At 65.7% G+C, this 12,000-nt stretch overlaps 1 protein-coding gene across 1 annotated transcript in view; it reads left to right on the top strand.

Annotated features, from left to right (window-relative positions):
* The first annotated feature begins 1,238 nt into the window (after window positions 1-1,238).
* AGRN (agrin) overlaps window positions 1,239-12,000 on the top strand; it is a 32,536-nt gene continuing 21,774 nt past the window's right edge. Inside the window, exons 1-2 of the mRNA XM_079938645.1 lie at window positions 1,239-1,544; window positions 3,678-3,939. Coding sequence (XP_079794771.1) covers window positions 1,338-1,544; window positions 3,678-3,939 — 469 coding nt within the window. The 5' untranslated portion in view covers window positions 1,239-1,337. The remainder of the gene's footprint in view (window positions 1,545-3,677; window positions 3,940-12,000) is intronic.

The raw sequence follows: 12,000 nt of genomic DNA on the forward strand, positions 1-12,000 counted from the left end.
GGGGGTCCGTATCTGAGCTGGGGGACCCCCCAGGTCTGGCTTGCCTGTGACAAATATGTGTAGACATGCAGGTGTGGGGGGGGAGGGCTCCTGGCTCCAACCTCAATTTCCTGGGCCCCCAACCTCACCTCTTTGTCATACTGTAACTTAACAAGTGTAAGCACACCCCCTCGGTGCCACCCTCCTTTCTTGAACCGCCCCCACCAGGGTCTAGGCGACGTAGGGTCCCCCGAGGGGCCTCTGCTGCTGCTCACCCTTCATTGCCTCCAGCTCAGAGGTCCGTGGCTGGCGTGGGTGAGGGGATGTGCGGCAGACCCGGCCCTGGAGGGACAGAGGGATCTCCTCTCCCTCCCCACCCCCACCATCTTCAGCTAGGTCGGGGTCTAATCTGGACCCTCTGGGTCTCGGTTTACCCGCCTGGACCCTGTGGGAATGTCTGGAGAAGCGCCTTGGGGGAGCTGGGGAGGGGGCGTGGCTGGCCGTCCACCGCAGACGCAATCGCCGCCTCGGACAGCAGGGGGAGCCCGCAGCCCTGCAGAGGGGCCGGAGCTGACCCGGGACCGGGAGGTGGGCGGGTCTGCGCTCCGTTGCGACCAATCGCCGCAGCCCCCGGCCCGCATTGGTCCCGGCAGGCCGGGGGGTCCCGGGCCGGCCGAACTTCCGTCCCCAGTTCCAGCGAGGGGCTGGGGTCCCCCGTCAGGTTCCTCCTGCCGGGGGAGGGGCACAGCCCAGCAGGGCTCGAGGGGCGGCGGGGCCCCGGATCTGGCAGCCCCTCCCCGCGGCCGGGGAGCCCCCGCCGCCCCAGCCCCGGCGCAGCCTGGAGCCCCTTGGAAGTCCCGTCACGTCGCTTCCAGATTATGCATTAACCCGATTTCAGCCGCATTTCCTGGCGGGGGTGGGGAACGTCCGCGCAGGCGGGGGAGGGGCGTCCGTGGGGGTGCGCCGCAGCAGGGAGAGCACCCTCGATCCCGCCCTGCCCCCGCCCCTCGGCCGGGCCAGGCCCATCACCCACATTGGCCCGACCCAGACTGGCCCTCTCCCTCCCCCAGCCAGGCCTCCGCCCGGCGCCGCCGTCCCGGCGCTTTGTTCGCGGCCGCCGCGGGTCGCAGGGCGCCGGGCGCGCCGGGGGCGGGCGCGGGCGGGCCGGGGCGGGGGGGGGGGGGGGGGAAGAGGGAAGGGGGTGGTGCTGCCCCCGGTCCCGCCCCCGGCCCGCCCCCGCGCCGCCCGCGCTCCCGCCGCCTCCCAGGAGCTGCGTCCCGTCCTGTCCAGTCCAGTCCCTGGCGCGGCCCGGCCCGTGAGCTTGCTCCGGCCGCCTTCCGCCGTCCTCCGCCCGCGCCATGGCCAGCCTGCGGCCGTCCGGCCAGGCTCCTCTGCAGCCACTGCTGCTGCTCCTGGTGGTGGCCGCGCGCGCCCTGCCCGGCGCCGACGGGACGTGCCCCGAACGCGCGCTGGAGAGGCGGGAGGAGGAGGCGAACGTGGTGCTCACCGGCACCGTGGAGGAGATCCTCAACGTGGACCCGGTGCAGCACACGTACTCGTGCAAGGTGGGCCCCCGCGTGACCCCCGGGACCCTGAGCCCCCTTCGGACCGTCCTGGAAGCCTGGGTTGGGGGCCTCTCCCCCGCGATCCCGGCCCCCTAGCCCGGAGGTCCTGCCATCGCGACGCCGGCCGCCCCGCTGAGACCCCCGCCCCGGGCCGTGGGAACGAGCCCCAGACGCTCCGCAGCGCCCGCGCCCGCTCCCTTGGCGACCGCCAACCCCCGCGTGGGGCGCCGGGTCTGGGAAAACTCGCGAGCGCTGGAGGGAAAGTTCTTGCGGTGCCGCTGCCATCCCGCCTCGCGGTGCCCAGGCCCCGGAGACCTGATCGTGTCTGCCCCTTCAACCCAAGCCCCCTCCCTTACGGGAAACAAGTGCGCCTCCCCCGAAGGAGAATGTTCCGCTACCGCACCCCCTACCCACCGGCCAAAGAAAACGAACAGGGACGAGGGGAGGTGACGCTTTCTGCTTGGGGTGGAGGTGGGGTTTTGGCCTGTGGTCAGTGCTGTCGCCCCCCCCCCCAGAGGCGAGAAGGGGTGGTCAGGAGAGAGTGGAGGGGTGCACATCTTATCTCCCAACCCCAGGGCTCCTGGTGGGGCATGCTGCAGTGATGGGTTTGGGGGCCGGAGCAGAGAAGTGGGCGGGGCCGTTGCTGAGCTTCAAGTGTCGGGGTGCAGGGCAGGTGCCCCATCCTGCTCCTGAGAGACCTGAATCTCCCCCGGCCACAGGGAGGGAGAACTTGCCTGGCCTCTCCTTCAGTTGGATCTGGGAGCCCCCTGGGATAGGTCTAGTGGGGTTTTTCCCACAATCTGTTCCTAGGGAGGGCTCAAGGGACCCAGGGCCCTGCCCCTCTCTGGCCCCTAAAACCACCTCCCCGACCAGAAATCGGATCATTCCTCTTCCGTGGAGATGGGGAGGGGTGGCAGCTTCTTTCAGCCTGGCCTGTGCGGGCTACAGCTGGGATCCCCCGCCGGGCCCCCTCCCCTCCACCACCGCCAGGGCACTTTGCCAAGTCCCTGCAGGATTTTCCCGACTTCCTCCCCGCTGCTCCTGGGTGTGGCTGGGGTGGGGGGAGGCGATGAAAGCCACCCAGCCCTCCCCTGCTAGCTGTCGTCCTTCTAGAGCCTACTGTGTGTCTAGGGGTGGGGGGGCGGGAGTTGGCCAAGGCTCCCCCACCTCCCCATGGCCACTGGAGGGTGGAGGGAGTCCCTGCAGATTTCTCAGACCCGAGGCTCCCAGCAGGGGCAGGCAGGTGGACGGGCCACCATTGTCTTTCACTCCCCATTCTGGAAGTCCTGGCTCCCCAGAGCTCCCGAGGAAAGGGGTGTCTTCCCAGGTGCAGCATGCATGGGCACGTATCCCCATGGACCTTTTCCTTTAGGACCGCCTGTTCTGACTGCAGCCCTCCTCCCCCCACCCCCAGCAGGCCGTGGGCGTCCCAGGGCCTGGTTTGTCAGAGCAGGTACCCTCAGGGCCCCAAGAGCAGAGTGGGGAGGGTGGGGCTGCCCTGTGCTGCCCAGGCTTGATTTTGAGGTTCACAGGCTGCCTTGACCGCACGCACTGTAGGAGCCTTGCAGGAGGAGGGCGTTTCACCTGCCGGGGGGCATGGTGTCTTTGCCCACCCACAGGGCTGCATGGAGCCCAGCTGGCCCAGAGCCCTGAGCTCAGAGCTCATCACCCTGAAACTTCATCATCCACCTTAGCTGCTCCTGGCTCTGCCCATACAGAATGGCCGGAGCAGTGGGTGGGACGATAGGGAGAGTGGGGCACGGAAGGCAGGCACCCCAGCCGGCTGGGTCCCCTTCCCGTAACCAGCCTGAGCCGAGAAGGACGTTGTTGGAATTGGGGTGGCTGGGGGTTGGGGGGCTGCTTCTGTTTGCAGGCCAGGTGTCCTAGTGTGCGACACACACGGGTGGGCAGTGGCATCCATCGTGCGTGTGCCTCCCTGCAGCTTCCTCCTGGGGGGCTGACCCAAGGATCTCCACACATCTGCCCAGGGTTTGGGTCTATCTACTCTGGACATCTGGCCTGAGCAAGTGAGGTGGGAAGAGAGGAAGCAGCCCAGGTGTCAGCCTCTGCGGCCACCCCTCCCCAGTGGGAAGAGGACCACTGACACCTGCGCACCCCCCGTGTCCACCCCAGGTTCGGGTCTGGCGGTACTTGAAGGGCAAAGATGTGGTGGCCCAGGAGAGCCTGCTGGACGGAGGCAACAAGGTGGTGATTGGCGGCTTCGGAGACCCCCTCATCTGTGACAACCAGGTGTCCACTGGGGACACCAGGATCTTCTTTGTGAACCCAGCCCCGCCGTACCTGTGGCCGGCCCACAAGAATGAGCTGATGCTCAACTCCAGCCTCATGCGCATCACCCTGCGGAACCTGGAGGAGGTGGAACACTGCGTGGAAGGTGCGTGAAGGGGCAGAGCAGGGGAGGCACCGTGGGGGCAGGAGAGAGTTTGCTGGCGGCGAGAGCACTTGGCATCTCGTGCAACCTCCTTTTCTGAGTCCCAGCTCCCTGGCTTCCCAGCCGTCTCAGCTCCAATCTCTGATATAAGCAGCGCTCCCCACCCTGGCCCTGGAGATGCCACCACTTTTTGTCTTGGAGCCAAGCGAGTCCCAGCCCTGCAAAGGGACAGGCCTCCTCTCTCTTCCCCTCCCCCTCCGTAGTTCTGCACGCCCCTTCCTGGAGTTCCCTGTTCTAGGAGAGAGGCTGGGACCAGGTGAATGAACATCAGTTGTTTGTGTTCTGCAGAAGCCCAAACATCTGTTTAGACAGGGCCCAGATGTTGAGCAAACCCGTCGGGGTGGGGCTTAAGGGTTGTGCTGGAGGTGGGGCTACCCCACCATGTTTTCCAAGAGGCCTGTCATTTCTGGGAGGGGCAGTTATGTGGAGTGGGCTGCTTCCAGAGTTTGAGTGGGTGTGGGATCCCCTCACAGAGGTACAGAACCTCTCCTTGTCTGCCCTCCCCATGCGTCCGTTCTGAATGGCCCAAGAGCATCCCTCCCTCACCCCAGCCTCCGAGAGGTGAGCAGGAATCACACGACCAGGGCTCACCCACCCACCTCAGCCCAGGCGAATCCCAGCTGGGGGCTGAGATCCATGGCTGAGGAACGTAGCAGGGAGAACATAGGAACTGCCTGTCGCCCTCACATCCTGTCTGTCCCCTCATGGCTGCCTGGGAAGGGATGTACCGGAGAGGGCGGAGAGAGGAGAGAATGCTTCCTCCCAGGGCAGTGGGAAGGGTCCTTGACTTCCTGTCCTGGGAAGGTGACCCTGTCCCTCTGATTTGCTCTGTTGGCCAGCAGGGAAGTTCCATCTTCCACCCAACTTACTGCTGTGGTGCTGGCTTGGCTTTTGCGGGGTCCTGGGTGGTGGACTGTGCAGGGCGAGGGGCAGGACCTGAAGTGGGGAGCCCTGTAGCATCCTGCGCGGCCTGTAGTCCATTGCTCCTGGGGCTGTGTCCAGGGTCCCAGCCTGCAACGTCATACAGCGAGGCCGGCGGGGCTGTGTCACTGGTCCCTTGCATCACCAGCTTAGCTGAGGAGGTCCCAGCATGGCCCTCCCACCAGGTGAGGACTGGAGACCCTGGCCCTGCTCTGGAAGCTTGTGGTCTAGGGAAGAGATGGGAGGGTGGCATGGAGATGGGGCAGGCTGTGGGGTGTGATGCCCAGTTTTGAAAGATGAGTTGGGGGCTAAGGAGAGGGTCAGGGCACAGAGAGCCCCCATTTCTGCAAGATCAAGAAGGCACATCACTAACTCTGCAGCTGGACGGGTCCAGCCTGAGGGTCCACGACTCGGTAACTGAGCCCTTCTGTGGGGTCAGAGGGCATGTGGCAGGAGGGCCACCCCAGGCAGAACAAGATTTGCCGTCTTGCCAGATCCTGCTCTACCCAGGCCAGGCCCTGGTTCCGGATACATCAGGCTGGGCAGAGGGACACCTGGAAAGGAGGGCCCACAGGGAGAGCTCCCAGCGAGACTTCACCTTCTGTGTGCCGGCTGCCCAGGATAGGGACCGGGCTAGGCCCCCAGCTCCAGTTGGGCCGGTGGGGGAGGGTGGTGCTGGGACCCACAGGCCAGTGTGTAGCAATGGGGTGAGCACCCAGAAGGGGCCGAGGCCACCAGAGTCTTCTGGGGTGGGCCTGCCAGGAGGAGGGTCTTGGGGAAGGAGGTTCATGGAGAGAAAAGGAAAGGAAGTAGCCTTGACTGTAGCTTGGAGCCTTGTGGTAGAGCCAGGGTGGAGGGGAAGCCCCCAGGAAGGGGAGGGACCCAGAGTGAGAAGCTTGGGGTCCACTGCAAGGGGCCAGGGAGCCCTGGAAGTTTTGAGCCCATGACACGGATCCCTTCTTTGGAAGCAAACCGGGGCACCTTGAGGAGCAGGGGCTGCGGGCAGGGTGGGTGCATCCCAGGGACCCCAGTTAGATGGGGGTGCCTCCCCCTTGAGCCTCCCGAAGGCCTGAGGCAAAAGGCCCCCTGGAGCTGGGGCCGGGCTTGGGGAAGAGACAGTCCTCTCCCCACCTGCCCCAGCAAGTTGCGGCTGGGAGGAGGGCCCGCCTTCCACTCTGTGGGAGATAAGGGCCTCAAACCCCACTCCAGGCTCTCCAGGGAGACAAGGCTTCACCCTAGTGGGGGGTTAGGGTTAGGGATGGGCAGGGCTTGAACTAAGATGACCCCTCCCTGTCTGATTCTGACCCTGTTTTGTTCCTGGGAGCCCACAGCTGCCCCTGCCCCACAGGGCCCAGAGTGAAGGCCACTGATTTGTGGAGGTGACCCCAAGACCACCCAAGACCCCTGTCTCTAACACACCTCTCCCCGGCCCCCAAAAGGCCCACAGCCGCAAAGGTCAGGGGCACATCCTGCCAGGCCCACCTCCCTGGATGCCCCCAGCTCATCCCCACCTGGGCCCCAGCTCTACTGGGACTACCTTCCTCAGTTTCTCCCCCAGGGCCTGCAGGGTCTTCCTGGCTCTGGGCCCCTTCCCCAGCCTCCAGCCCCCAGGAAGCTCCTCCCCAATCCTCCGCCTGGGGAGCCACATTCCGAGCATAACTGAGACAGGTATGTGTCCCTCCCTCTGCGCCACCTGTGGGTGAGGGAGACGATGCTCTGCTTCAGAGCAGCCTCTTCAGGAAGGAGCCCCTCGCCCCCTGCTTTGTCAGGGAAGTGGCCTGGCCTCTTCCAGTGCCAGCCGCCCGCGCACCATGAGCCTGCCCAGGCTGGAAGCGGAGCAGGCATCTCCTCCAGCCTTCAGCCACTTTGCCCTGGTCTGGGCAGCACCCATACACTCCCACCACCCTCCCCTCCCCCACCTTATGAAGACTGGTCCTGGGGCCCCCTGAAGCCCCTAGGAGGGATGCAGGCCTGGGGCCCTTCCCCAGGCCTTTCCCTGCCCACTAGGAGCCAGGAGCAGAGAAAGGAAGTGTTGTCTGCCCTCTCCAGGTCTGGCACAGGGACAGGGTCGGTGAGTCTGGCTGTGGCCCAGCTCAGCCCTGCCCAGCCCTGAAGCCCGGGGTCCTGGCGGCCATGGCCTAGCCTGGCCAGCCTGATTCCAGTGAGCACCCTCCCTCCCTTCCTCCCTGCCAGGCCAGCCTTCTAGGGCCTTTGCGAAGGCAGTCCTATGTAGCTCAGGCTGGAGAGGTGCTGGGTCCCGGGCCAGCCTGGCACTGGTGCAGGCGCTATGGCCTCGGAGCTGGATGTGGACTGCAGACACCCCCAGACAGGGACTGGCTCTCCCTGAAGCAGGGCGGGGGCAGGTAGAAGTCCAGAGGGAGTTTCCTGGGCGGGCTCCCTCTGCTGTCTGGCACTTAGCTTCTGTACCCCCAAGTCCTCTGAGCCTGTCCTACTCCCGCCACATTCCTCCCTGAGGTGGGAGGTGGCTGCTTCCTGTCCCTGTTTCCCTCTTCCAGACTGTAGGTTCTCACCCCACCCCTCCAGACCCGCCTAGCGCCCTCGGCCCCTCCCCCAGGCAGGCCCAGGCTGGAGGCTGCCCGCCCAGGCTTTCTCCTTCCTTCCAGCAGCCGGGGGTGGGGCATCAGCTCAGGTGGGGTGTGACCGCCCCCCCCACCCCGCCCGCCTGTCCTCTTCCCACCTGGGGGTCCGTGGTAGACAGTCAGCGCTAGAATGGACCTGTGCCGGCTTTGTCTTCCCCTGGGCCCACGGTGGGCTGGCTGGTGTCCTCCCTGGGGCAGCCCCAGGGGGCTTGGGTGGGGGGCTGCTCCTGAAACCAAAGGCCTTTGGATCCAGTCCCTTCACTGCGCCAGACTGAGCTAGCGGAGACAGCTCTTGGCTTTTTCCAGACCCCACCCCATCCCCCTGCTCCACACCCAGAGAACAGCCCTGGTCTCCATTCTCCCCTGCAGATTGGAAATGCAAAAAAAAAAGTTGTTTTGAAACTGTCCTCCCCTCTCCTGCTGTCTATACTGGCCTCCCCCAGGGTGCTGGACAGAGTGGATTCCGGTGGGGCCTGCCTGTGCCCTTACAGCATCTCTGGGGGTGCTGGGACCCACGTGCACAGAGGAGAAATTAGATTCACCTGGTCAGGGCTAGCTGGCCCAGGTGTGGGGCTACAGCCCCCTGCCCCGCCAGTCCTACAGGCTGAGGTGGGGGGAGTGTAGAGGGTGGCATGGGGCTGCCAGGTAAGGTTAGCAGGGGAGTGGGCCCAGACTTCAGGGCCGTGGATCTAGCCAGAGGTCACTCTCACCATCACCCTGCTACAGTCAGGCCAGCTCAGCCTCCTCCAGCCTGCTTTGCTTCCTTCCTAAATGGTTAATTCTCCCCAGCCCCCTGAGAAGCAAAGCCTGCCCCCACCCCCATCACCACAGGAAGGTGGAAAACAGCTGCAGAAACAGGCCTCTCTCCTGCCCCTGCACCTGCCCCAGCCCTTTGCCTCCACCTGCAGGCTCCAGGCCAACTGCCCTCCCTCCCCCCACAAGTTCTACCCTTGCCTAGAGGCCTGGGGCGGGGGGCGGGGGGGGGATGAAAGCTGGGCTCCGTCTCCTGTCCTGCTCTGCTGGCCCCAGCCGCCCCCCCACCATTGAGATAGGTGAACCATGGCTCCCCACACAGGCCCCCAAGGCCCAGCCGGGCTGGGGGCTGCAGGCACAATCACTGAAATAGCCCCAGTAACCCCTGACACCCCAGAGTCCCAGAGAGTGCCCGCCTCTCATTGAAGAGCAACAGGGATCTCAGAAATGAGACAGCACCCTAGTGACAAGCACTCTGGTGACACTGATGCAGCTCATCAGAGGGCACTGTGCCCCCACGGGCTACACTGGGGCTCAGGAGGGATCACGGTCCAGTCCCAGGCTGCGGCTGGGAGCCGGGCAGGGGTGACTAGGCCTCTGGTGGAGTTTCCAGTGGGGAGGGAAGCTCCCCTAGAAGGGGCCTCTCCCCCCAGAGCAGATCCTGAGAACTTCCTCTGAGGAAGGCCCCCTGCCAGGGGCTGCTTACAGCTGGACCTGGGAAGGGGAAGATGGCCCCTCCCACTCCCCTCCCCACCAGGGCATAGAGGCATGGGAGGGGCCGGCTCTGTGTCCTCCCAGGCAGCCTGCTGTTAACAGCTGTGTGGCCTGCACGTGTGCACGTGTGCCTGCAGCCTCAGGTGTACCAACCGGCACACGATTCTGATTGAAACCCCAGCTGGGCTGTGGTTCCCGCCACCCTTGGATCAGCCTGGGGAGGGGACCCTGCAGGTCCTCTGCCAGCAGGCTGGTAGCAGGCAACCTTGGCTTGTGTCCCTGGGGGCCTGGGAACAGGGCTCCAGCCCTCTGCCCTCATATGGCTCCCATCTCCTGCCTGCTGCCCCAGTGTCCAGCTATGCCCTCCTCCCACCCACCCCGTTCCCGGCCGAGGTCTGGGCCCCGCCTCCTGTGGGCTCTGCCTCTGGGTTTTTCAATGCCAGAGATGGAAGGACTGTGGTAGGGACAGGAAGAGTCTCTGGGGCCACTTGGATTCCCTGTCCCATCTCGTACCTGCCAGACCCTGAGTCTGGCACTGTTAGGGGTTAGGTGTGGCAAGTCAGGAGAGGCTGGTCTGCCTCTGGCCTGAGGTGGGCCTGAAGCTTCCCTGCCCCTCCCATTGGCAGCTACCTCTGGGCCGCCCCGCGCTGGCCCCGGCAGAAGCAGGCAGCCTGTCCCTCTGGCCACAGACGCGGGCTTCCCGTGTACATTAGGGCGAAATAAGAGCACAGCATCTGGGCCAGACTGTGGCCTGTCCCTGACCCACCAGTGGGGAGCAATGTACGTCCACTTCTCTCCCTGGAGGGGAGGCGGTGAGGGTCGCTAGGGTCCATTTGAGAATCCATCCGTGGGTTCCTTCCTCAGCCACCCGTCCACCACGGCCCAGCAGCAGATCCTCACAGGGCCGCTGGAAGGGCTGCCGCTGCCACCTGCACAGGGCCCTTCGAGGTTCTGGACGGGCTTTCCAAGGAGGCCAGGTGTGGCTGTGTGTTGAGGAGCGAAGGCCAAGGGGGAAGGGTATTCCGGGCAGGAAAGGCAGCACAACAAGGTCTGAGATGCAGGGAACAGCAGGCAGTCCCTGTGGCTTGGCTGCGTGGTGGGACAAGGCAGCTGTGGGCGTGGTGCGGGCCAGAGAGCTACAGCCCACGGGCTGGAAGAGGGGGACCCTCCTCTCTGAGCAGGAGCCTTCCCACCTGACGCTGCGCCTTGGCTGCTGGTCCCGGTCACCCTCCCCCACGGGAGAAACTCCGCCTGCACCCTGGCTGCGTCTGCAATCTCCTGGTCTTCCGTCTTTGCGGCTCTCTCCTGTCTGGCCGGTCTCTCTGCCCCTTTGTCCCCTGACTTTCTGGTTCCAGTAGGTGTGTCTGTCTGTCACTCCTCTTCATCTTGACATCCAGCCGGTCAGTACCTCCAGGAAGCACCGTCCCCCAACTCAGACCGTTGTGCTGGACTGTGCATCCCTCACTGCCTGGCGTGGCCCTCAGCAGGACACAGGGTCTCCACTCACCAGGCACTGACCACACGTGGGTGCCACCCTGGCTCTTCCAGCTTTCTCTTTCCTCCCGGAGATGGGCAGGGCCTGGCCAAAAGAGGTGGATTTGGGGCTGTCCTGGAGGGGAGGGACCGAAGGCATGGATCAGCTCCACCGCGGCCCCCTTTTCTGCAGGTGCCTACCGCCCCCCTCCTCTGTTCGTCTGGCGCCCCCTGGTGGCTTCAGTCTATGTCTTGGCAGGTGTCCAGGCCCTGGACTGGGCTCCCTCCTCCCAGCGTTCCCCAGGCCGGAGGACCTGCCCATGGCCCCTGTCGCCCTAAGGCCTCACCAGCCTGGCCCCTCCTGGCCTCCTGCAGCCTCCTGAGCCCGTTCTCCCCTGGGCCTCTGTAGTTGCCTCTGTCCGGAGGTGCAAACCCCTCTCCCCATCCTTCGGGTCTCTGTACAGATAACCCCCCCACCCCCACCCCCCGACCCTCCGACCTCTAGTGCTCTCTCTGTCACAGGGTAACCCCCCAGGGTGCAGAAATCCGACCCGACTCGGGACACACCTCCTGCACTGCGCCTACCCCCGGAGGAGCTCAGACGGGCTGCTGAGGGAGGCTGGGCCCCGGGCAGGGTGAAGGCTGAGTAATGAGGGAGGAGGGAAGCCAGGGGTCAGCGGCCGCAGCTGCCGTCCAAGCCGCCAGCGGTCGCCACCCTACGAGCTGGCCCTGCTGAGCCCCGTCCCCAAACTCTCACTCAATCCCACCGCCCGGCGGCGCCGGCTAACCGGCAGAGTGTGGGCCCTGCCCGCGGGGCTGGTGGGTGGGCACACAGCCAGCGGACTCAAACCTGGGCGCCTCCCGGCCTCGGCCTCACCTGAGGCGGCGATCGGGGCCCGGGCTGGACGCCGCCTCCTTCCCAGCGGCGGGCCCGGGTCCAGCAGCGACGTCCCGCCGTGAAACGCCCATTGTCTGCTGAGGCCGAGGGGGAGGGGACGGCCGTAGCCTGAGACCAGACACCAGGAGGCCGGGGCTGGGGGAAGGGGCCGCCCTGCCCCGTCCTCTTCCCCTCCCCCACCGGGGCGGCCAGACACCTGTGACTCCGGGCCGCCTGGCGGCCGGCGCTCGACTGTTCGATGCGCTTCACACACAAGCGGGATACCCTTGAGGTCCCGGCGGTGGGGACAGGCGGACCGCGCGCTGCGCGGGACCAGCCGAGGCGCCGCCGGCCGCGAGGCCCGACATTAAAGGTGTGTGCGCACGCGCGGTGTGTGCTCGCCGCCGGGAGGGCGGTGCCGCCCCACCCCCACCCCCTCCTTTCCGGGGGAGCTGGGCCCGGCCCCTCCGGAGTGAGGGAGGGGTCATCTGCGTAAGAAAGGGGTCGGCGGGGGGCCAGTAGGTAGGACTTCCCATCCTCTCTAGACTCTATTCCCCATCTTCCTTCTCAGGGAAGCACCTGGAGGGGCGCAACCACACCGTGTACTTGGGGGCACGCCCAGTGTGTGCTGTGTGACTGAGGGGCAAGTTTTGCATTGCATGAGGG

Source organism: Stenella coeruleoalba, assembly GCF_951394435.1.
Source record: "Stenella coeruleoalba genome assembly, chromosome: 1".
Taxonomy (NCBI): Eukaryota; Metazoa; Chordata; class Mammalia; order Artiodactyla; family Delphinidae; genus Stenella; species Stenella coeruleoalba.